General features: G+C 39.1%; 1 protein-coding gene across 1 annotated transcript in view; it reads right to left on the bottom strand.

Annotated features, from left to right (window-relative positions):
• SLC2A13 (solute carrier family 2 member 13) overlaps positions 1-27144 on the bottom strand; it is a 144568-nt gene that overhangs the window by 104526 nt on the left and 12898 nt on the right. Inside the window, exons 2-3 of the mRNA XM_030238581.2 lie at positions 12614-12773; positions 8600-8808 (exon numbers count right to left, since the gene is read on the bottom strand). Coding sequence (XP_030094441.2) covers positions 8600-8808; positions 12614-12773 — 369 coding nt within the window. The remainder of the gene's footprint in view (positions 1-8599; positions 8809-12613; positions 12774-27144) is intronic.

Here is a 27144-nt window from a genome sequence, read left to right as displayed (position 1 = left end):
CCTCAGTGTATCCATGCCAGAAATAACACAAGTGCCAAAACACAAATGTACTGTGAAGGCAGTGTGTGCCCACCTCTCCCACAAGAGTACGCAGGAAATTCAAACCCGTGGCTTCCCATTTCTAACACAACCAAGCTACCACACTGCTGGCACTCAGTTCACACCCAAGCTGCCCTCCAGCACACTGGCAGACTCTAACTTTTTTCTGTTTCTTTTACTATTACTCATGTTATACACATCCACTTTTCTTTTTGTTGATCAAGAATATTCCACCCGCCCAAGCACGTCAAGTTAAATTTTACAGGAATCTTTTGTCCAGCTTTCCCAAAATTTCATCACACACCACACTATTTTGGGGATTTTCCCCTGACTGAGAAGGCACTCAGGGAAGTTTGTTTGAAGTTTATGCTATTATATGGAAGACTTTTGATAACAGCCCAAGTTACACAACTAAGCACTACTTCTAGAAAATCCAAGAAATGTGTCCAGCTTATCACTTTGCAGCACTGAACTGAGCTCTGAGAAGACATGAAAACTGGGGCCAGAAGCCATTACCTTCTAGCAACTGATCTAGGTCAAGTCACTTGGAATAACTTGTTTAAATCCAAAAACAAGTAGGTTTTGTATTAAAAGAAATAGATCCTTTTCTATAAATATAAATTTCTGTAGCTATCCCAAACATGAAATAGAGATAATTTTAACACTTGAGAGCCAGCCAAAAATGTCTAGTTTTGGATGTTCATATTAGGAAAGAAAAATAAACCATTCCATTTTAAATTGTCCAGGGGGCAGGGGGAAGAGGCATAGGGATTTCTTTGTTTTTGTAGCACAAGTTACAAATTCCTATTCACTTAGACTGGACTGAAACACACTATCCTTGTTCACTGCCTCTTCTTTAGACAGTTTTTTATTTAGAAGAACCACCTCCTCTGATAAAAGGATGTTATCAGAGTAGTCTTACAATATTTTGTCACTCTGAAACCTATTTTTTCACAGCTATCTGTTCCTAAACAAAGCATGGGGTGCAGCAGAATGTTCAGTGATGCATTCCAACACTGTTTCCAGACATGTAGTCCCACAATCAGGCTTAGAAGAGCAGCAGTTCTGAATTATACAAATATCAGCAAATTCAGGTTCAATCTGTGAATGTCATTTGGCTTAAAGCAAATTCATTATGCTCACATCTATTGTTGAACTGATAAGAGATGAAGTATTTTAAATTTTATTTTCCAGACTTGTAGCTTGAATTTTCTGTAGGCTTCAGGAGCTGTGACCTAATAAAAAGCTTATTAACACTGTCAATAAAAAGCTAAGTGTACTTCCAGAAATTTCATAATGGATCTAAAGTGGGGCAAAGAAACAAAACTAAACCTGAAAGTGTCCTGCCTTTCAGTGCTTCCCTATACTGAAAAGAAGCTTTACCAAGTTTTACTTTTCCTCCCCTTTAGGACTACCACACATGAAATCTGTCTGGAATCCTATTCAGGCAAAGCAGAGCTTGTTCCAAAACATACAACTGATCTGTGATTTTCAGACTGGCCATTAACCACCATTTCCAGCTAGATGTTCACTTTATGCCAGTACATAGAAAAAGGAGGTGAAAGATTAAGGGATTGGTTTTGGTTATAAGCCACTGAAGCAAGGCCAACTTGAAACACTCTGCCAGGTAAACAAACTTACAGCAGGATTCGTAAAGTATAAGCAGAGCTCTAAGATACCAAAAACAACCTACTGTTTTTAAAATATAGCAGTCACATTTTTGTACAAGACAAAAAACAACTATGTTTTTTATAAATTACATGTCTCAAAGGTCATATCTGCAAGAATAAGTTAGTTGTTTAAAAGACTTTAAGGATGAAAGAGAACCAAAAGTCTTATCTGTCTCTATTAATTGTAACATAAAATAATGCATACTTTCAATATTCTTTGCCAAGTTGTGTAGGGAGCTTTTTTCTTTTATCTGATTGTACACTAAATATATATACTTTCTCAAGATCAAATTTCTCCATGTTTTATTTGCCTGCATTATATGAATTTTAATTATCCAGGAGTACTTTTTTTAATGGGTTCAACTCCAAACAAACTCCAATGGAGACATACCCAGAAAGAATTTCTGTTCTTGGGGGAACAAAGCAATACTTCTATATATAAAATGATTAAAGTACAAGAATGAAACCAAGACATTCCATTCTTGCATCAGCCAAGTGTCCCACAAACCTAAAAGCAAAACCCACTTGGAACTGATGCTGGTGTTTGGTTTGCCAGAAGCAAGAATTTCAGGCTGACACGACTACCGCCCATTTTGTATCTGGGGACTTCTGCAACAAATCCTTAATCCAAATCCTTTGTCTCCTCTTGCCCCAAAGTCTTCCATCTAATTTCATGGTTACAGGTAACAAAAGCCACTGATTATCAGAAAAGAAGAATTAACTTCAAATCAGGATTTTAGTGCCTAGAAGTGGAATTATTCAGCGATCTGCACAGTCCTACCAGAGCACCACAGTATTACCACATTTCATTAACTAGGATTCCAGCTGATGTCCAATAATAATAACATGACTATCTCTTTTTGAACATCAAGCATGTCATGCAATGGCCTTGGGATAAAAAGGACTCCCAGAAGCAAGAGGAGAATTATGAATAAGAATGAAAACACTGCAAGCTTCTAAGTACCTCCCTAGAAAGATGCATATCAAATGGTTCCAGCCAAAGCCACAGTCAGGAATTCTAACAAGTTAAAATATTACTTAAGAAAAAAAGGTGCAAGAAATAGAAATACTGGAACCAGGAAAGACTGAGAGTCCAGATTTCCTGCCTCATAATGTCATATTTTAACTTTCAGTTAAATGGATAAAATTACAAGCTGAAACCTAAAAGCAATGAGGTAGTTTTACCTTTCTGTCATAACACATTTATCTCCAACAGGGAAATAAAAAAAGTTAAAAAGGAGATTGACTCACTGCTGAAATAGGAAATACAGCAAAAAAAGTTAAGTGAGTCAAGCCTACCAGACTGAAAGAGTAGCATCTTTCCTGGTGCCACAAAAAAAGCTCAGCTATTACAAAAGTGCATTAAAATAATGAAAACACAGAAAAATGTATAATCTAGAAGCAGTGCCCATTACATAACATTCTGGTGCAGAGACAGAATGGAAGGTTAAACAACATTACATTGTAATGACCAATTTTATAAATGTCTCACTGAATTTCACAGAAGCAGCGTGTTTCCATGCACTGCTGAGCCCCAGTAGTTCTACATGGCAAAATCAGCAAGCGTGACATGTGCAAAGAAGACATCTTCATGATCAGAAGTTGACACACATACATGCATAACAGATAACAAAAGGCAAAGGTCCACATGCAGAGAAGATAAGGTCAAGAATCTCAACCCTAATTCACAGGTTGGAGAAATGTGGGAAAAATAAGGCTGGGGGGGATTACACTGCTCTCCTAATTACAATTCACAGTTACACATCCTTCATCTACACAAAAATAAATGTCTAGTCTTAATGCAAATGACGTTCATTTCATCAAGATGCTAAGTTAGTACCAAACACCTCACTTCTGATTTTGTGTGAAACACTATCCATGCATCCTGGCACATCACAGCTGAGGACAGCTACTGCAGGGGTGGGAGGAAAACCCATGCAGTTTGCAGACACTTTTCACCCAGAAAGACAGGACAAACGGATACTTTTCTCCAATTTGAATGTTGTAGCACTGTCCGGCATATGGAAAATTAACAATCTATTCAAAACACAACTGGATGCTATAATGATTTCTTTCCAGACAGAAGTGACTACTAGACTGGCAGCCAGTAAAACTTTTACAAAATATCTGCTAGACAGCTTTATTTTCATGCACAAAGCACCACATTAAGTTCACTCCCAAGTGCTTGCTCTAGAACTAACACTACAAATCCACACTTTAATTTGCTTAAGAGCACTTCATCTATACCCACAGCCTGATAAATTTGGTGGCCTTCTAGGATGGGGTTACAGCAGTTGTGGATAAGGGAAGGGCAAAAAATATCATGACCTTCTGTAAAGCATTTGATGTGGTCCTGCACCACACCCTTGCCCAAACTTGGAGTGACATGGATTTGATGGATGGACCACTCAGTGGATAAAAACTGGCTGGATGGTCACACTCTAAGACTCAACAGCTCAATGTCCAAGTGGAGAGATGTGACAAGTGACAATCCTCAGGAGTCAGCATGGTGACAGCTTTGACAGCAACAGGGACAGTGGGATCAAGTGCACCCTCAGCAAGTTTGCTGACAACACCAGGCTGTGTGGTGCAGCTGACACTCTGGAGGAAGTGATATCATCCAGAGGGATATCATCCAGAGGGATCCTGACAGACTTTACAGGTGGGTGTGTGAGTTCAACATGAAGTTGAACCTCATGAAGTTCAACAAGGCCAAGTGCAAAGGGCTGCAGCAGGGTCACAGCAATCTCAAGCACAAAGACAGGGTGGAGAATGGATTGAAAGCAGTCCTGGGGAGAAGGACTTGAGGGTGGACAAAAAGCTGTACATGAATCAACAGTGCATGCCAGCCACCCAGAAAGCCAACCACATCTTGGGCTGCATCAAAGAGATGTGACCAGCAGGTCAAGGGAGGTGATTCTTCCCCTCTACTCTGCTCTCATGAGACCCTACCTGGAGTACTGCAGCCAGCTCTAGGGCTGTCAGCACAAGATAGATGTGGATCTGGAATGAATCCAGGGAATCAGATGACCACACATTGTGCACCTCTCCTACAAACACAGACTGAGAGAACTGGGACTGTTCAGCCTGAAGAAGTGAAGGCTATGGAGAGCTCCTAGAGCAGCCTTCCATTATGTAGGGGGGGCTTACAAGAAGGCTGGAGAAGGACTTTTTACAAGGGCATGTAGGGACAGGATGGGGGGAATGGCCTTAAGATGAAGGAGTGCACAGTTAGATTAGATATTAACAAGAAATTCTTTACTGTGGGGGTGTTCAGGCACTGGATCAGGTTGCCCAGAGAGGTTTTGTATTTCCCATCCCTGAAGGTGTTCAAGACCAAGCTGGATGAGGCTGCAAGTAGACAGTTTCCTGCCCTTGGCAGGGGGACTGAAATTAGATGATCTTTAAGGTCCTTTTCAGCCCTAACCATTCCATGATCTTTGATTCTGCAATTAAGCCCCTGTGCCAGTGCTTACCTGCATTGCTATGATTTGATTGCCTATTTTTAACTAAGGTACACTACAGAACCTCTGCCTTAACTGTGCTAAAAACTACAGTTCAGCAGCAGTGTGAGTCAGACTTGTTTTGCTAGGAAGAGTTGTGCCAGAATGCTCTCCCAGCAATGTCTTTGATCTTTCTCTCAACTGCAAACCCCTTCTGACCATTCTCTCCCTTTTCTCTCCATGAGGCTTCAGAACCTAAGCCAAGCACTGGGGAATCTGTGAGTCCATAGCATATTTGAGGGGGAAGGTCACTCTGCATCAAACTCTTGGGGAACACTGTTTTTCTAAAATCTTCCTCATTCCAATTTTCCTATCAACAGCCTGTTTTTGCAGTACAGCATCTGAGAGTTGATGTTAACAGATGATGATTAGATGATGACCAAGATTTGACCTGTCTTGCAATGTTACTGCAGAATGCAATGCCCTCCCTCCACTTCTCAAAATGCAAGGGTACAGCACCAGAAGTCACACTGCAAGTACATAACAGAGCACATAAAAGCAGCATCCACAGCTGCCAGAAAAAATGTCATTTGCATAAGCAGTCATGAGGAAAGAATTTGTCAAAAAGATACGTTATTTTCCAGATGCCAATCTCAAAATGCTAAAATATAAGCTGCTTATCAGTATCAGCAGCACTGATTTGATTGAATGTATTGGAAAGGATACAGAAATGTGAATCATTCACTGAACAGGTATCCCATAACTGTATAGAAGACTTCTGAAGCAGAAGTTTGTTGCTGAAGGCATTTTTGTCATTTTGAAGACAGAAGCTGCTTGACGACCATGTGAAAAATGCAAGGAAGTTCTCTAGTTTTATGACACACATTTAAACCAAACTTCAAAGTAGCTTCAACAATACCGATGAAGTTTCAGTATGATTCACTCCTCCGTGATGAGAGCAGTTGATGCAACAGTTACAAAAGGCATTAAGTTCTTGAGTGTGGGACTGGAGAAGGTGTTATGGCTACATTCTGTTACTCCCTTGCAGAAAAGGAGTCAAACACAGCCTTAGTTTCACTTAGAAAGTGATGCCCTGAGCAACTGGCAAAGATGCTTCTGCATCAGTCAATGAAAAAGAACATCTATTCTTTCTCAAGAAAGAAAAAGACAGCAAAGGAAAAGGCACTTTTACCTAAAAGTAAACCAGATGATTTTCAATCTGCAAAGTCATCTTTCCTTGAATGTCATGTACACACACTGTCAGTTCAGGTTTATTAAAGTTTTTTTGTGAAACTGGAATGAGGTTCAAAATGTCTGATAGGAATTACAGTCATCTGTCATTGCTATTAACTAGCATTTTAAAACCTTGTCTGCCACAAATAGGAGAAAGTAATAAAAAAAGCTTCACATTAATACAGATAACCCCCGCCCCCCCCAAAAAAAGAAAAAGAAAAAAAAAAACAACCCCACCCAAACTAATATACCCATAGCAAAACAAAATGCAAAGTCTTTGCAGATGCATATGTTTAAGTTGTCAATACCTGAAAACCTGCCAATGAAAGCATGAACCGAAAGTTGCTTTTGCACTACACAAGCAAGATTCAATACTGGGGATCTAGACAACTCCTCACAGAAATGAAAGCAATTACAATTTAACACCACCTATAAGTCACAGAAAGGTAACAAAAGCAATGTATGTCTTGATGCTGACATACAAAGTACCTCTTTATAACAATGAAGATCTTGAGTTAAATGAGATGAAGCAAAATTATAATCAAAATCAAAAGTGACCATAGCTGTCCGATGCCTGTCTGCCAAGCATTTATAACAAATGAGACAGCATATACTTGTTACTCATTTTTACAATGCCCTTGGGTAACAACTCTGAAGCTGTAGATTACCTGAGAGCAAAACACTGATAGTCTCTAACCAAGCTTTCTCCTAGGAAATGTGATTAATTTAACTAAATTCCAGGAACACTTTAAGTTTTTGGGGAAGTGTGTGGGGGGAACCAAGAGACCTGCATATCCCTGACAACAATCTCATTGACTCATGACACAATTAGTGTCCCAGTCCAAGCTACAAATACATAAAGGATTTATTTAACAATGGAGTCAATCCTACTGCACCTACCACAACACATTTGATTCACAATTGTCAAAAAGCATCATGACAAAAGATTTAAGAGTGACAAGCAAGTTCATACCCTATAGCCCAGTGATGGAAAACAAAGGACTGTGTAGTCCAAATTCCTGTTCCTTTTATTTCTACAAACTGTTAAACTTCAGTACTAGTCATTAAGTGGTTTTCCATAGAAGTGAATAGCCCAATCCCTAATTAGAATGAAGAACCTAAGCACAGGACTCTTAAGCCCAAGCTGTTCTGTGAATACCCACTTCATCTTTTTAACAAATTAGCTTTAATGAACTTCATTTCCCAGCCCCAAAGAACTGGGGAAAAAAGGTATCCAAAGCCTCAAAAAATGTGTGAGGGAAAAAAACCCAGCCCTGCTTCACACTAGTGATGAATATTTTAAAAATTCTTCAACTATATGTCAAATATCTCTTTCTAGACTCATAATTATTTATTGTAAGATTCAAAGACAAACTCAATAAAGCCCCGTATTATCTGATGCTGAATCTCAGTTTAAACAGATATAAAGTAACATCCATTTTTCTTTCCACCAGCTCTGAGAAGTTACAGTATTTTCCTATCAAGGATAACTCTTACTTAAGAGCCTTACTTGACATTCTCAGGTCAACACTTTCAGCAGAAAGGAAAGAAAAAATATGCAGAGTACAGAAAGTCAATCAAATGGTAATCTTGTTTTATAAGTACACACATGAACACAAAGTTTTGAGCAAATATGACACAGAGATTCAAAAGATTGAAAAAATGGTTTGTTTTAGGTGCCTTATTCTCTTGAGGACAGATCAAAAGGACTTTCAGAAATTGCTTTTATAGAAAAAGAATCTGTGTATTACAGGCCCTGTTTTGTACATTTTTTCAAAGGCTTTTTGTTTAGAATGCAGTTTGCTGGATAATTGAGCCATGTACAATGCCTTCTGACCTCTCTCGTGGTCTGTTTGGCCTTTTCCACTGATGAAAGAAACCAAACTTTATTCTGTTTATTTCCACTCCTGGAGATGTGCATTCTTAAACTGATCCATTTTCTGAAATCAATTCTCACGTAAGAGTAGGCGGTATAAACTTAGAATCCTACACAACTTTACTCTTCCCTCACTTAAGAAATCAGAACCTAATTTGAAAGTGTAGGATCATAGAAATATCTTCATTTTTGAAGCTACCAGTACATTAAATACTTCAAAGAGCAAAACTGACTCAGCCAAATAAAAGCATCAACTCCAACAGGCTACAGCTTCAACATTTCTTCTGATTTTTATCTCCTCATCAATAGACAGAGTGGCCAACAAGTATTCAGCATACCTGCTCCAACCTCTTTTTCTTCTTCTTCAATGTTGTTTTTGATGCTGTCATACTCTTCATCAATTGCCTGGTTGCCACGCATTTGAGACAGAATCCTCCGTGCCCTCTGGGTCTGGCCTTTCTGAATCAGCCAGCGGGGACTTTCGGGAAGAAACAGGAAGCCAAGAAACTGTATAACTGCTGGTACAGCTGACAGGCCCAGCATGTACCTGCAAATAAATCAGAAAACTGATCAATATCTACTATTTGCCTACAAAAACACACTATGAGAAGATTCAGTTACAGCTAGTCAAACTGTATTTACAGATGAAATCGCCCACTCCTCGTATTCTTTCTCACTGTAATTTAAGTGGGGAAGAATCATATTCTGCAGGTATTTTAGAAAACATGGTCCTTCCTTCATTTCCAGGAAATCTCAGGGACATGGTGACTATTCTGCCACCACTGATTCTAGCCACTGGTCCTGAGGACACTAAGTTAGACTAAACAAAAAACCTGAAATATTACACTAGTTTGGAAACTGATAACCCTTCAGTGACAATCATCAACAGAAAGAGAAAGCAAATGCATGGAGAAAACCAAGTACTGTTGATGACAAAGATGAGATTGAAATCCTGCTAAGTGCTTCACCAACATATTAAAAACAAACAAACAACAAAAAAAACCAAACCAGCCAGAGAACAATGCATAATTTGGTCAGTACTACATACACACTGACACATTGCCAGTTTTAATTTTGAAAATTTCTGACTATAAGCAGAAACACTGAAAAGAGTTCATTTCACCAGCACAGCAATTAACACAAGATCTTTCAGAGAGTCTGCTTTTAAATCGTCAGTCAAATGCAGTGTGAGGTTTTAAATCAAAACTGCATTTTAGATGTTCAAGGGTTACTATTTACAGCATCAAGGCTATTTCTCTACTCAACAGAGAATTACCACTGGTAAAAGCACAGTTATGCTTCCAATGATCAGCACAGACACCCGTGGCAACACCCAAGCAGGGTTATTTGCTCCATCCAAAGTGCGGGAAAAGCTGTGGAAGACAAGCACACTACCAATTTTCATGGGTGGCTCTGGTCTATACACATCACATTTTTATATTTCTTCAGTAAAACAATAAAAGGATAAAAAGAATTGCAGAACAATGTATAATTTTATTGTGCTTGTAAAATCTGACCTTTTCCCATTTACACTTCACCCAGATTCTTTTCACTTTCATTAAAGACTTTAAACAGTGCCAGTGTCACCTGTATATTATTGCAATTATCATGGGTTTCACATCAGTGAATATGATCATTAAAACACCTCCAGAAATCAGTCCCTCTGAATATTGAGGTAGCCTGTACTCATAAACAAAATCACACCTTGACATCAGTCAGGAGATTAAGGAGATTTGCTACTCTCTCCTCTAGCTCCTCTCTCCACTCCCCAGGATGCATGCTTTCACAGGTGATATGCAGCCTCTTAGCTGGATCTTTTTATAAAGCATGCATGAGATTGCTAATTGAGTAGGAAGGAGAAAATAACTATTATTGAAAACCTTACAATGGCTAGGGGCAATGAACCAAATGCATTCATCAAGTCCAAATGCATTTTTAGCAAAAACGGAAAAATATTTTCTTAGAGGCATTTATGTCTTGCAAAACAAGAAGAAAAACATGGGCAGTACCACAAGCAGAAAACTGGAGAATGATAAAAAGAATACCCAAAAGGCAAAGGATGGCCATCCCAGGACAATGTGCATGCAGACCAGTCTTCCCACCCCCAGCTGAGCCCTCAAGTTCTTCTCAAAACCAGTTGAAATTTCCCAGGGTCATACAAGCAAAACTTGCACTAGAAGGAGCTCAGTTAGCAGCTCTCCTTTTTTGGTAACACTTTAAAAATTATATAGCTCACTATTAGCTAAAAAAGAAAAGCATAAGAAAGAAAATAAATTCAAACCATAAAGTTGGTGGAAGGCTTATTAGCTGGGTAGTCTTCAGTCAACATGTCTCACGGTGTCACTAATCCACTAATGTTCTCATTCCTCATTCACTAATGCTCTCATTCATTAATGGCCTCATTTATTCCAACACTTTTCCTTCTCCACAAACATTTTGGTAGATGTGCACAAAATACTTAGACCACTGAAGCTCACCAAACTGTAGATTCGATATCTTTATTGGAGTAATATTTTGAAAGCCTTTTCTGTTTCAAATGAAGAGTAAAACTCACTCATAGGGATTAAAACCAACTGCTGTATCCTGTCAAAATGCATGCTGAAGTATGTTTTCATGCATCTAAGTATGCAGATTTAGTCCTTCAGACTCCTATTGCTTAAATTTCTGCTCCTCTAAAACCCTTCAGTCACTCAAAAGCAGCAGAGCCTCCAGAACTAACCAGCTGGGTGCCTGCAATCATCTTAGGAGGCAAAATCAATCAAGGCCCCTGAAAGCTTGATTCATACCAGTTGGACTCTATTGGATTGTTTATCACAGGCAAGGCAAGAAAGAAATGTACAGACAGTGCTCCCTCACTGAAGTTTGTTTCCAATCTGCAAAATTCTGATCAAAGTTGAATAAAAGGAGCAGGCCAAAAGGAAAACATTTAGTTGAAAGGGAACATCCATTGCAAGTTCTAGAGTTGGTGTAATTTTCAGAGCAAGACATTTTGATATAATCAATTTAGAGTAAAAGCAGGCAATTTTAGACATTTCACACAGTGAGCCAGCTTTCAGAAATCTAATATAGTTCTTTCCTATACAGATTACAAGACTTTGTGTTTGAAGGCAGATGTCTAGCAGACCTGAAAAAATCCAGCATGAAATTTAATAAGTCTGCTATAACATTTCTCCTTCTCTGACATACTGCTGCAATACTATTAAGATGGCATTAGCAGGGTTTATAAAGCTAACCTAAGTGTCACATTAAATATTTGTTTTCTTTGGTTCATTTTAATTTAATATCCAGCATTTCCGAGAATAAGCAGAGCCAAGAAAAATTGAAGTTCCTTATTGTTTGTTGCAGCACTCCAATGCTTAGCCATTCAGTCAGTAGAAGATACAATAATTGCTCTAATATTCCCTCTTCTATGTAATGACTCAGGGGTAGACATCTGTGATTTCTCTCCATGTGTTTGCTGGCCACTCCTTTCAGGTGACAGACCATCTGTACTCTTCCCTGCTCAGCCTCAGGTTGCAATAAACTAGCTGAGGACAGTACACCATCCTCAATTAACAGCTCCAGCACTGCAGCTGGAATACTTGGATACCTCACCACTGAGGTGGTAGCCTTTCTTCACTCCATTCAATCCAGCAGAGCAGTAATTGGCACACACTGAAAACACAGCATTACTGCAAAAGTCACCCAGCACATGCCAGCAGGCTGCAGAAACTATTGCTCTTCACTACTCCACACACCGGGCTGCACTAGGACTACAAATACAAGAGAAAGCAACAAACCAGGAATAACAATGGATCACCAAGACGAGTTGCACAACTGGAGCATGTGACAGAGAAGAGGCTGAGAGAACTGGGTTTGTGCAGCCCAGAATATAATTTTTTTTATTTTATAACATAAGCTTTTAACTATAAATTTATGCTACAATATCCTTCAATTCCGATAGATTACCGCTGCTCAGATTAAGAATATTCAAACTTCACCTTATCTTGCACATACAGCACACTACTTATTGGAAAATTGCCTTTTGAAAAAATCAGCATGCAATTATTGTAAATGCAAAAGGCAAGCTACTTTCATAAACATCATGACAATCATTCACACTTGTGATGTATATTTATTACTCTCCCACTTTAAAGTTTAGCAAAGTCAAAAAACCTGTGCATACTGTGAATACTAAGCTTAAGCGAAAGCAGTAGGGATCTATTTTGGCAAGATTTAATTATTGAAGTTCCATTTTAGTACACAGTTTTACCACTTTCTATGTAAATTCTGTTTTACCAACAAGAATTATAATAGCTGTCAACCAAATCAGGACTACAGCAGCTTGCTTTTGGCAAGGAAGGCTCACAAACCTCCATCCATCCTTGGCGAGGTAGCTGAAGATTCCATCGACAACGCTGGCAAAGAACTGCCCTCCAGTGATGAAGAGAGTGTTAATGGTGACCAATCTGCCTCGTAAGTGTGGTGGAGCCACTTCTGCGATGTACACTGGCACAGTCATAGATGCTACACCTACAAGAATAAATTCAGTTAGAGTTATAAAATCAAATGAGATACTACATTGCTTTTTCATCATAAAATACTATTTTGGGTCTGGCTGAGACAGAGTTTGTTTTCTTCATGGTAGCTAGTATAGGGCTGTTTTATATTCGTACTGGAAGCAGTGTTAACTATTCAGGGATGTTTTCTTTATTCCTTACACAGAGTCAAGGCCTGTTCTGCCTCTCACCCCACCCCACCAGCAAGGCTGGGGGCACATAAGTATTTGTGAGGGGACACAGCCAGGACAGCTGACCCTGACTGATCCAAGGGATATTCCAGACTACACGGCATCGTGCTCAACATACAGGGCTAAGGGAAAAGGAGGAAAGTGGGGACATTCAGAGTTGTGGAGGCTGTCTTTCCCAACAGCTGTAACATGTGATGGAGACCTGCTCTCCTGCAAATGGCTCAACACCTGCTTGCCCATGGGAAGTGGTGAATGAATTCCTTGCTTTGCTTGTGTGCGTGGCTTTTGCTATACATATTAAACTGTCTTTACTCCAACCCACAAGTTTTCTCACTTTTACTCTTCCAGTTCTCTCCCTCACCCTACCAGCAAGGAGTGAGCAAGTAGCCACACAGGGCTGAGCTGCTGACCAAGGCTGGGCTTGACAAGCAGTGACCCAAACTGAGCTGGCTGTGGTGCCCAGTAACTCCACAGAAAACACCACCTCTCCTGCCCTGAGTGACCACCCCAACAGATGGAGCCAAAGTCATGGACTAAAGGAACTCAATGGACATTTATAGGCACTTTACAGACATTCCACAGGGGTGGTCCATAGGCTATGAGAATTATATCTGTGTATTATATCAAAAAATGGGAAGGGGGTTCATGGGTAAGAAGAATGCACTGCATCTAGATGGAATAAGGGGTGGAGAATGTGCTGGTTTCAGCTGGGGTAGAGTTACTATTCTTCATAGCAGCCAGGGCTATATTTTGGATTTAAACTTAGGACTTTGTGCTTACAAAATTAACTCTACTCAAGGCAAAATCAGCACACACTTAAATGGAATAAGCTGGACAAATTCTTTTTCTGACTTTCAAAGGATGAAAACAATGAAAATGCAAGTAATGAACTCTAGAAGCATTCAAAAAGCAAATGGTTGCTAGCAGCTGTATTGGAATTTCAAGGTTTGATGTAATGATACAAAGAATGAATTTCTTCAATTAACATTGCATGTACACTGAAATTAAATAAAAGGACAGATGTAACTATAGTTTCAAAAGAAAGAGATGCAGTGATCCAAGTAAGCCCACATAAATCAAAGTGACTAACTGAAGACATCAGGTGTTCACAAAACTCTGTTTAAAAAGAACTTTAGCATGGTTTCCACAGCCAGAAACAAAAATAAGGCCAAGTACTATTGTTGTTATCATTATTATTACTGTGTAATTTCATTACTGTTATAGAACAAATTGTTTCTTGACTTAGTTTAAAATATTTCATGTGCTATTTCACGTGCAGGTTGGCTGGGCCCTGAGCAACCTGATCTAGAGAGGGGCCTCCCTGCCCATGCAGAGAGATTGAAACTAGATGATCATTAAGGTTCCTTCCAATCCAAGTCATTCTATGATTCAATGCAAAAAACTCTGTCACCATAAGGAAACAAGGACTAACACTAAACCACAGCTGCTTTTTATTCTGTCTTAACACTGGTAGTACTTCCTACTAACTAGGCAATGAGTCATCTGTGCAAAAGACAGAAATGTCCACAAGAAACACACACAAACTGTAAAAACAGAGTTCAACAGTGTATGAAGAGCACACCTGGGTGCAGCACATGCTTTGGTGCTTGAAATCCCTATTTCCTTACAAGAACCAACAATGACAAGCAGCAGTGATTTCTTTTTTAGTTAAAACTAGAAGTACATTGGCAGCAGCCACCCAAAACCATATTTTGACTGAAGTCAGCTGAGATACAACTTGAGCACAGTGAGGACAGCCAAGCACCACCAGACACAACACATCTTCCAGCCTGGGGCACCTCCACCAGCTCCATACAGAAAGCCCCACACCAGCATGGGTCAGTGCTACAGCCCCAGCAGGAACTGGGGTCACCTAAAAGCAAGTACATGGCTCTTGAAGCACAGCCATGGTTCCTGGCTTGTGTCACAGCAGAAGGGATTCATCATGGGATGGCAGAGGCTTTGGCTAGCCTGGCTGACTCGCCAAACTAAGAGCACAAAATCATCTTTAGCAACAAGGTTAGAAGGTTAGCCTGACAGGACTGCTGGGAGCCTCCAAAAGCTCGAGCGAGGAATACAGATTGTTCCATAATAAAATGGCAAGAGAAGCTCCTTTGTTGTGATAGGTAAACACTCACAGCAGCCTCTCAGCATGATAACCCAGTTCCCAGCAGGGCCCCCCAGGACATGCCAATGCTTCCTTCTCTTATCAACTGAGAAACTGGCACAGAATAAAAAACCCAAATAAAAATGTCAGGGGAAAAAAAAAGAGCATTAAAAATTTATTCAACCAATTTTCAAAGCCAACCAGAATGTACTATGGAAAGAAGCATTCAAATAGTCCTTTGTGTATTTGACATAGAAGTGAATTTTCAAGCCCAGCCCACCATTAGGGGTGTTTCTCTTCCATATTTCATGTCAGTATTTGAAATAATAATGATTAAAGTGACCGAGACTGCACACATATAACAGCAAATCCTTTTTGGGAAAGCACAGGTGTGTGTCCTCTTGCTGCAAACAAAAGCCACCGAGGACCCATGCGAGGCAGTGGCTGCCACCGGAGCAGAGGGGCAGGGCCCTACAGCTGTGGTAGCCCTGGCCTGGTAAGGCTGAGCTTTCCTGCTCCCCAGCCACCCCTCTGCCTTGGGCATGTCACCTCCAATGCCCAGGCTTGTTCCCCCACTGTGGTGTGGCCATCTTCCCACAGGCTCCTTGGGACTGAATGTTAACATGTATCTTTGACACACTTAATCATGTAGTGGAGCTAATTTGAGAAGACAGCAACATCTATATGTGGTTTTTACTAGAGAACAGTTAGAAAGATGTGCACAACCAAAACCAATACATGCTTTGAAAAAAAGCTACCCTTTGTCCCCTTTCAACTCTTGATGAAGACTGATTCTACCAGAACCTGTAGAGAAATCTTGTTCAAAGCTTGCCAACCAAAAATGCTTCTCAGGCATCCACAAAGCAAAGCCACACCATTGTACAGACCAGCAGCTCTCACTGATGTTCAGAGCACGCCATCAGCCCCGAGACACTGCTAGAACCCGGGTAAGCCAGAGCTACAACACTTGCCTCTGACAGGTGAAACTAAAACCTGTTGCATAACATAGGGGTGGTATGAAAGCTAACATGTTTTTGTAAATAGTCTTGAACAAGAGGCATCATGACAACAGATTTACTGTTTCTGCTGCATTCTTCTCTCAAGCTGATGACTACAGGAATAAACAGAGAAAAGAAATTTTGCACACTCCAACAGTCCTGTCACAAGCTAGCCAGTGATATCAGCTATTCAGCTGGCATTAATATAATAGCTGAAATTATTTATTATCAAACTGGCAATAAAGAGCACAAGATTTCTCAGGGAAACCTAAGGATTTAGGGTATTAGCTCAAAATCACACAGAATTGCTTAGATTGCTAGAAACATTTGAAGATCATCTGGTCTAACTGCTGTTCAAGCAGGGGCAGCTAGAGCAGGCTGCCCAGAACCATGCTCAGTTAGGCCTTGACCATGTCAACATGTGATCTCCACCCAAAATGACTCTGTAATTCTGCAGCTTCCATGCCAGATTTCTTGCCCTGAGAAATGTGTTCACAACGCTGCTGTCTAAAACAGCCTTTCTGGATTTCTATTTAGACCTTACTTCCTCTACCATGTGTCCCAAAACCTACAGGTTCAAAACATTCAAGCAAAAATCTCAATTCAAAAGACACATTTGTTACATATTTTCAATTATCATTTCAATATAAAAACATATGCTTTGCTACTCTGAGTCTGAAAGAGTACAGCAGGAGGTTTCAGGGAACAGGAGGAGGCAATTAGGAAAGCCTTCCCAGTTTATCTGTCATGCAGCAAGCACTCATACACAAAAGCAAAGTTCTTCTCGAAAAAACACCAGGACTGAAAAAATGGCTATTCTAAAACTAATCAGCATTAGAGAAAAAAAATCATATGACTTTAAAGAAATATTATTTTAGATTCTCAAGTGTTATTTGCACTACTCATTTGCTTTTAGTTGCCTTAGAATGCATCTATGTTCTCCAGACTTTCCTCCTCTGATTTCCAATTAAGACACACTAGAACATGGGAGAGTAAGTTCTCCTGAAAAGGCAGTCAGAAGCAGTGCATTAAGTATTAGTCAAGTAGAAAAATCTCTAAAATACATAACCGGTATTTGTTATGTAATTATTTTAATAGCCAGATATTAAAGAAATTTGAAAACAAAGAACAGCTTTCCTAGCAAAACAAATATAGCTGCAATGGAATCTTTCCTTAATCCTTCATATGATAATGCTTTCATTTACACTTAGATGACATTTTCTAATATGCTCTCACTGTTAAATTGCTCACACCAAATAAAAGATTCTTGCTGCAGGCAAGTATATTACTACCTAACTAGCAGAGATGATAAGTGACAAGACATGAGAAATAGAAAACGAAAATAATTAACTGGAAATCTGTCAGAGAAGGCTGAAGCTCTACATTGTGCACCACAGCTATGAAATACGAAAAAAAAGAGCAGGGAGGTCCAGTCTTTATCCACTTGAGTAACCAAGGCATGAACTTTCTGACCTCATTAAAGGATAAAGCTTAGAAAAACATATCAGAAGGTTCCTTAAATTTCAACCAGAAGATGCATCTAATTATTATATGGAAAGCATCAGATGACACCAAAAAAAAAAAAATGGGCTGAAATCATCATATTAAATGTTTTTCCACTCCTAAAATCACTTAGGTGACTAATTGCTAGGGCTCCTACTATAATCTGCAGACTTACCAGTAGAAAGCAGAGATAAGTCTGTACACAGCTCAATTTCAAGACAATCAATAGACCAGGGGTGTGAAGACATCTTAGTGACCCTATAATCCAGAAAGGTATTTCCAGTATGAACATGTAAGCATCATAAAGAATTCACTTAAAAGTTCAGAAATTAAGTCAACAAATCTACTGACAAGAGAAATAAAAGGTCAATGAAGGAGAGTTCCTATGATAATTAGAATTATATTTTAAGAAATGAGATTACAGTTGAAAACACAAGGACTAAAAAAAGAATCCAAGTTATTGTTTGCAAAATGCATTTGAGCATTAATGCTAAGGAAATTGAATCATTTTAAAGACTTCTTTGTGCAAGATAAGACAGATATAAATGTACCCTGACCAGATCAGGACTTCCACCACACTCCTGTCATGTCTCCTGCCAAGAGGAGGGAAGGTGCATCATAAGAACAACAGATGAGCAACAAAAGCTGGAGACAGGATATTGAATGAGATGTACTTTAACTGCTAGCACAATAAAAGAGCTCCAAGGTAGTAGAAATGTGTCAGTTTTTTCACTGGCATCAGCCAATAACCAGCGTCAGGAGCAGCAAAAACACAGGGAAGGGTTCCTGACAGACTTTTGTTGTTACTGCAACTCAATCAGTCTTTCATGCTTAGTAATAAAGAGGACTGATGTTAACTAGAAGTGCCAAGGAGGCACATCCAGGAGCTGATGTCTCTTTGTATTATGGTTCTGCCCCTTCTGTCCAGCTTGTGCATGAAAACCAAGCAAACCAGGGAATACAACCAGCTAGAAGGAATCCACCTGCTTCTTAAGGGGTTTGTACCACTTATCTCCTTTAAACTGTTCACAGTGACATCAGATGACTGTACTGGCCTCCAGGCAGGACTAATTATGACAATGGAGTAACCTGAACCACCAGGAGTCTCCAGACTATCCAGGTGGAAACTAAAATTAAAATGTGAAATAATCATTAAAGAAGTGTAAAGAAATCTCTGTTCTTATTTCAGAGTACAGCAACACAGCAAATAGTCTCTATTAAAAACCAAAAACATACACAGCTTATTACAAAAATTTGTGTTGTTAGGAGCTCCAAATGAACAGGCATAAACTAAAATGTTTCCTTTCAGAACATCCTTCACTAACTTATAAAGCTGCACTTAACCAAGGTAAAATATTTCACATATCTTGCAAGAGCAAATTTGCATTAAACTGTTAAGCTTTAATGCTGCCAACTTTAAAATTCACTTAATTATGAAGCATCCCATAATAATTTGTGTTAATGGTAAGGATTCCAAGCAGCAAGTGATTCCATAGACAGGGGATTCATGGAGGCAACCTGATGAAGAAACAAGTTTATGGCAAAGAGAATTAGGAATTAAATATTAGCAGAGGTTGCTATGCTACAAGTAAATTTGAATAAAAAGTCAAGGTGAGCTTTTAGTGGGGGTGCAACAGGAGTATAAATAACAGCAAATTCCTAAGGTGACAAGGGGAAACTTGCCAGCCTACAGCTGAGTTAATGTTTTCTCACTGCAACTTTGCAGGAAATCTGGTAAACGTCCTACATCCTGGATATTGGACATGCAATCTGAATTTAGTGCCTTGGAAATATGATCGACCCCAGAAGTATGTCACATTATATAGACAAAAAGACTCTTCAAGTGTTTTCTTTCAGCTGTGTTCCCACAAAATTATACTTTAAGGTTTTTGCTTTACTCTGACAAAACCAGCATTCTTGCCAACTGATAATTTTAGAACACTGCTAACATCTGAGTAGCAAAACTCAGGAGGACAGGGGCAATATGCTGGGTAACTTCCTTAAAGAACTGTAAAGTTCTACAATAACTGTATCATCTTTACCATCAAAGAAGAATCCATTTAAATAGCAATACAAGAGATAGATTTTAACTGCAAAGGATGCTTATTTTAAATGACCATTAGCTTTCACAAACACACATACAGAAGCCGTCAACAATCAGTCACCTCCTATTCTACAGGCAGCTCCACAACATATTACAATTATATTGCTCAACCTAATCAGAAATTAAACCTTTTTATAGTCTCACAGAGTCCTTTTGTGCTGTTACAGTTAACACTTCAGCTCTCAGTAATGACAGTCAACCTAAGGGGATAACAGAGTGCCTTATTAAACATGCTAATTGGAAATACTTGAGAGAGCAGTGCATTTGAATGCTGTTCTAGTACACTAACCAACTCCCTAGCAGATAAAGTTAAAATATTCATTGCACAACTTGTATTTGAGTGTGAATATCAGTGAAAGCTCAAGTCCTCTCCACTATCTTGGCTTCCCACCCACTGCAAATATCTAGTAAAGGCATTATCAGCAGTTTATAACTGGTGACTGAAATTATTTCAAGGATGACTGGAAGCACACTTCCCCATTTAGTATCCCCCCTATGTCAGATTAGTAGAAGTCAATTTCTTAGCTGTGGCACAACTGTGCACGCTACAGCAGAGCACTGAAATGCACAAGGGCAGTGGGACAAATCAGCAGCACCAAAACCACATGAGAACACAGATCAGAGTAATGGACAGACTGAGGTGCATCTCTTCTAGAATGGGGTTCAAAATCAGCAACCCTCATTCAAGTCTGGTATTTTAACACTAATTTACTGAATTGTAGAGAGCTGGGTCATCACAACTAAAAAACCTGTACTGTTGAACACCTAATAGACAAAGTAATTCCAGACCTTTGCATCCCTAACTAGCCACCAGCCCAAATCTGTGTGAGCAACATTGCAGTTATAACCAAAACCCTATGTTGCTATGTGGCATCCAGCTGTGAAGGAGTCAAGGACCAGAGCAATTTGAAGAAATGCAAATAAATCTCCTCACGAGGTGATATTGTCTCAGATTTATAGAACAACCATATCTTAATGAGCCTGAATAAATAATTCTTTCTGATGACCACAAGAAGGCTTTTTTATTGTTGTGTGCTATCAGCATGGATCAAAACCACAAAATCCTTCTTCACTTCAGAAAACCTCAAATTGCATCCAGTAGAAACAACCACAACTGTCACAGAGTAAATGCAATGCCCCAAGAAGATAGCATTAGCTTTCCACAAGAGTAATTTCAAGTTTCAAGCACTCCCTTGTTCAAAAGATACAGAAGTAAATCCAACTCATAATAAAATTAACATGCCAACACAGAATACAATTCCTCCAGAATTAAAGTGTTAAGGCCTTTTTCTGGCATCTCCAGGATAGCATCTCAGCAGAACAGCCTAGGGTAATCACATATAGTAAAGAGACATGAATATTCAACAAAGCATAATCAAGGAGGGACTATTTATCACAGTAGTGATTTTTCTACATTGAAATTCTTTAAGTCAAGGAATATTTTTAATATTTTAATAATTTTCTGGTTATGAAATGGAAACAAGTGAGCTATGACACCTGAGGGAAGACAGACAAAAACCACCTACAGGCTACAGTGTGAAATTTATTAAAATAAAGCTTAATTTACTCAATTTATTAAAAGAAAACAGTTTAGGAGTTACAAAAAGAATGTAGTAACCTTTAATAACAAACAGGCAGTAATTTAAAAAATACTGAGGATATTCTATGATTCTAAGTGTTAGAACCACTTCATCTGTGGGGTCTTATTCAACTCAACTTTAGCACTATCTGTGGAACAGCTCATCTTGGGGAGAAACTATTCCTAAACAAATAACTTTTTATATTCAAAATTATGTTGAGATTATTCAAGGTTACAATAATTAAAAATAAAAAAAATATGTTAAGAGGAAATTTATCTTGAGTGACATAATCAGAGAGTGGGATTTAATTAACCAGAGGCAAAATAATCAAGACAATTACCCAGAATATGTGAAGCAAAGTTCACTGCAACTGTCCAAGCCTACGACCACACCTAGCACTACAGATGTCAGTTTACACTTCTCAGCAACCTGGAATTAGTTACCTGTGTTCAGTCATTTCTTTATGGCTACCATCTGTTCCTATTAATCCAGTCTGGGAAAATCCCAGCCAGACCCCACACAGATGCCCGAGTTCCTGAGTATCCCACTGAGATTGCCATACTGGGAATCTGTGTCTGTAGCTCTTATCTGTGAGATCCCATTTCAGAAAGATACAAGAAATCATGAAGAAATGCATTTTTGAATCATTACAGCAAAACTAGAATAACAATCAACCCTAGAAGTGAGTAAAAGGTATCAAAAGCAACTAGGAAAAAGATCTAATTTGTTCTGTTTCTGCATTAATTTTGATCATGAATTATTTGCAAAAATCTGTAACTTCATTGTAAGATGCAGACCTTTCATTTTGAAAGAGGAAAGCGGCCTAGATGTTTATACCACTCAACACTTATTTCTACCACATGGCAAAAACTTCTCACCTGAGAAAATAGGAGCATTTTTATTTTCACTTGAAAATTATGAATACAACATAGTAGTTTTCTTTATGACAGCTTGTATAAACATGTAAGTCAAGTACTACTTGATCTACTTCAAGAGTGGTTTCAGTTTAAATAAATACTAATTGAGATAAGCAGTGCTTTTCTGTAGACATTCTCTAGCACCAGCAGACTGCACTGTTGGTGCTGCTCACACCTAGGAAGAACCAGCAGGTGAAGGTGCTCAGGTCCTGAGGCAGCCCCAGGCACAGATAAGGAATTGCTTCCCCATCCAGCAAGGCAGGGGATCTGGATGAGTATCCCCATCCGAGCTACCCCACTGGCCACTGGAGGCTTTGGCTCTGGTGGCTGGCATGGAATGTGTGAGGCACAGGTCACCATAAGCACTCACTGAGAGGCTGGGGATGCCAATCTGTCTCTTTCTGCTGACTCAGCCACGCAAACTGCAATTTCCAGCAGGGAAATATGGTTTTATAGTGACCCAAAAAGATTCATCAGGGCTCATCTGCATAGCCCATATATGCCAGAAAGTCAGCATTATAAACATAATCTTTACATGGTTGCAAAAAACCAATCCCACATCAAAAACCTCAGAAAAATGGTTGAATGCTTCAAGGATTAGCATATATTTTCTGTGCAGAGAAATTTTATTTTCAGAGGACAACAGTAATGGTTTGAAAGCTATACAGAAAACAAGTGATTCTTTCTAACTTTACACTTTTGCTTATAAACCATTTTTCTCTAATTCTACTACAGTGATACTTGTATCAGTGATAGAAGAATTCTAAAGAAAGTGACATCTATATAAACATGAATAAGCTTTGAGAGCTGAACTCAGCCAAAAGCATGCCTTCAGGTTATACCTGAAAGCTACAGTTATACTCTTCAATTAAGACAAACATTGTTTTTAACAGTGCCTCTTTCTACAAGTGAAACTGGCTAACTTCTCTGTAAATTGCTTTAGGTTTCACTGGGTTTAAAGTCTAGCAACTGTCTCCAAACATGAAGCATCACATGAAGATGAACAGAAGAACACATTTTCTTACCTATAACTTGCAGTTAATTAAAAGGAAAGTAAACATTAGAAAGACTAACCTCATTGCAAACTTAGTGTTTTAGAGAAACCAAGGAACATTTTAGAGAAAAAATAATACTGAATGATTTCATTCCCTACTCAGGAAAGCCATTCAAAAAATACTGTCTGTCTAATGTAAATTCCAAATAATGTTGTGCTTGCCATGGATAAATACATTGTAAACATCAACACACAGAACTATATTTTTATAGGAATTGCTACATTTATCCACTTGTGCAGAAAACAGCATGACTGGTAGGAAGACAGGTACCAGTTATATGGCTTTGCAACTATTACTCTAAAAAATAAACAAAAGCCTTGTAAGCCTTTTTCAGCCTAAGGCTTGATTTTAAAATCTAAGTTTCAATTACTTCTTTATAATGCAAGTAGCACTCATGACAGTAATGTAGGTATAACTTACATTATAACAGTTATAATGAAAATATAGGAATCACAGCAATTGCTCAGTTTCTTTTACACTAGTAGATTCATATACAACCAAGCTTGTGTATACAAACACAAGTGATCCATGCAGAGATAATAAAACTCCTTTCTTTATGACCATAAGGGAAAATATTTGCAGTACTGGAGGGTGGGGGGTGGTAGAAATCAGTAGTTCTTCCTCAAGGTACCTCCTGTAGCACCCACATTTTGCATGACAGGGAGAGTAAGGCCTTTCCCAGTGCCCATGGGTTAAGTCAACCAGGGCTGCACACTTTTTTGCTTTAAGAGAAGCAGCTCAGCTTAAAAATCTAGCTGCCAGTAGATATTTAAGTGTGATATCTGGTGTCTTTCTCCTCATGATCTGGAGTTTCCCTGCTACCAATTCAATAAACAGCTGCTCAGTGCAAGTGCAATGCAACTCTAATAGAAGAGCATCCTATGGAGGAATCCCAAGTAAAGATCTCTCAAGAAAAGTGGGAGTCTCAGAGAGGGTTTTGACTATAAGCACAAGGATCTTGCATTTGAGTGCTCTTAGTAGAAGGATAAGCCAATTTCTTCACGTCATAAAGGTTTGCACATGGAAATGACTTGTGACTGCTCTCCTAGACTATCACAACTGCAGCACTCATGGTGCAATACTCAAGTTGTCAAGGGACACAAGGTTACTTTAAACACTTTTGATGGGTATTTACTTCCACCAGTGGCTTATACTGACCAAAAAAAAAAGAAGCTACAAGTGAAGAATGAGGATGCTGCACTTGAGGGAGAAAAAAAGCAAGACAGTAGTGTCAAGTGCTAAAAGGAAAAAAGGAACAGATCAACTACTCCATTACCAATACCTAAGGGACAAAAAGCTGAGGAAGCCTCAGCCAGCCAGGAGTGGATGGATGCTGCAGGTGGAAAGAAATTACTGCTAAATTTTGTCAGGGAAATGGACCGCCAAAGATCTTTCTGGGAAATGTTTCTCTCATGACTTTCAGTTTTTGACAACTTGCAGCTCTCTAGATGCATTGTGGTGGACAGTTATTTTCCAAACAGCAGATGTAATTCTGGGAACAGTTCCTTTACTTCAGCGTTTACTTTGCACTTCTTTAGGTCCTCACTCAGCACCAAGCACAACTCCTGAGGTTCCCCTGCAGAGCAGCTCTTTCCTGCCCCATTTTCATTCTCCAGGCACATTAGCAGGGCAGGATTCAGGCAGAGCTCCAGGTCAGCCTACAGAGAAAGCTGGGAAAACACCGCATTGTTTTTGGTAAATCTCATTAGGTGATACAAGACTTTGATAACTTTAGATAACTTCAAGATTAAGAGAAAATAAAGATGGGTATCTGAAGTGCCATTCTGCAACTCAGGGCACTGCACTGATTCTCCTATCTGTCAGTCTGCTGTGTTGCCCTTATACAGTGAGAGAATAGTGAAAATGAGAAATTTCAAGAAAAATTAGGTGCTGCAATTTTAAAAAGTATATCTGATAGTTCCATTCCAATTAACACAGATCCAGCAAGTATCTCTAAGATAGAATCTGCTCTTCCTGGGACTTGCACTAGACAAGTTGCAATGAATCAGTGTAAGCTGTCAGGTAACAAGCTGGGCAATGAAATACTCCACTGCTTCAGTTTGCTGTCTGCCAGCCTCCAAGCAACCCAGCTTTTTTGTACTTGAGACACAGCTACTGGAGGATAGTAAATTTTAACACCTTCATATCTGCTCCCACTTAGAAGTGGATTCCATCCTTAAAACTGAAAAGTTTATAGTTAAAAATGAAGCCACATTCTCCTTCGAAGTGACAAGACATTCTCATATAAGGTTCAAGCTTTAAGGGAAAAGATTCATGCACAAGCTACCACTGAGAAAAATAACTAAATCCAGGATCTCTCTGAAAAACAGACTTTGCAAGCCCTGTGATTACAGCATTACTCCCTTTTCACTGAGAAAAATTTATGAAGAAATTTCCATACTTGAGGATAACTGAAAAGTCTTAGACCAGAGCAGGGAAGGATGTCTGAATCCTCACAGGACTCGTTCCAAAGAAACTCTATTGAGTAATTACTACCTCCCATCTTGATTTTCCCTATATCACATTTCACCTGATTTTTTAATTAAAGTATTTAATTAAGTCTTCATATAGCAACATTTAATTGAAACATCAATTATGGTAAAACCTAGCTACATATAACTGTATTTCCACTCAAAAGTAAAAATCACTTTTTTTACATTTTAAAACATTTTTGGCCTACTTCCTCTTTCTTATTTCCCAAAACAAAAGGTAGGGACTGCTGACAATACTGCAAGAGAGCAACATCAGAAAGCAGAATTAATTACCCACTGGGGAAGAATCATTAAACTGAGCACTGATAAAGTAATTGTGAGTAGGAATGGAACGAGTTGTGATAGCTTCTAATAAAGCACTAGGAACCTACAATGAAGCACAAAACAGGCTCATAGGTGACTGGATCTCTGAATTAGCCACTAACCTCTCCTACCTGCCAAGTTAGTATTATTTATATTTGCATATAGTAAGAAAATACTAAAACCATGGTGTTTTCCCCATAAAATTTTACTCTCCATTGCAAAGCACACATACTGATGACAGGCTGTTGTCAATAAGGTTGGGAATAAACTGCTCTAGCAGAATGCTACTCTTCCTGTCACCAAAGATAACCTCCTTAATAACAGAATCCTCCTCCCTAACACTTGTAACCTACTGCAATAATATAACAGGTAGAAAAGCTCCTCATGGACTATGCTTCCAATGCAGTGTGTGCTTTCAGCACGTCAAAAGTCTACTGCTTGTCATCTTGAGATCTACCTTTCATGTATCCCTAAAGCAATAATAGGTTGAGAAGTGTTTGCTTTACTCTGCCTCCTTTTCACAGTTGTTCTGAGTGTTCTTTGGTTTGTATTTCTATTTGTCAGCAGCAGCAGCCACTAAAAGCAGAAAGAACGGCCCCATACCCCAAAGCCATTCTTCCTATCTTCTCTTGTCCTCCAGAGCACAGCTGTGGAGTCTGTTTCAAACACACTAATCCTGAAAATCTTTGCACTTGGTTTACAGTATCCTCTTGCATAACCATCTTCAACCTCCTTTTTTCTTACCACAAAAATACAATCAACTCCTAATTAAAATATTCAGCAATAGAATTTTATTTCATTACTCAATTCTTTCTGTGCATACACGCACATGTGGAACTCTCCAGATGCCTGCATTCCTTCCTACTTCCCAAGGTGGCAATCTAGAAGGCCAGGATCAGACACTGTTTCTCACCAACATGGGCCAGGAAAGACAAGTATGGCAGATGAATTACTGAGGTTCAAACAGTGCTGCTTTAGCACTCACACTTCCAGTTCCACCTCCTATGCACCAGTGCAAGGACTGATTTCCCTACATCCCAGCCCAAATGAAATTCCCTGGAGAAACTTGGGGGTAAGAAGCATTTGCAGCTAGCA

This window comes from Serinus canaria, chromosome 1A (genome assembly GCF_022539315.1).
Source record: "Serinus canaria isolate serCan28SL12 chromosome 1A, serCan2020, whole genome shotgun sequence".
NCBI lineage: Eukaryota > Metazoa > Chordata > Aves > Passeriformes > Fringillidae > Serinus > Serinus canaria.
This window is presented reverse-complemented; position numbering and strand designations above follow the sequence as displayed.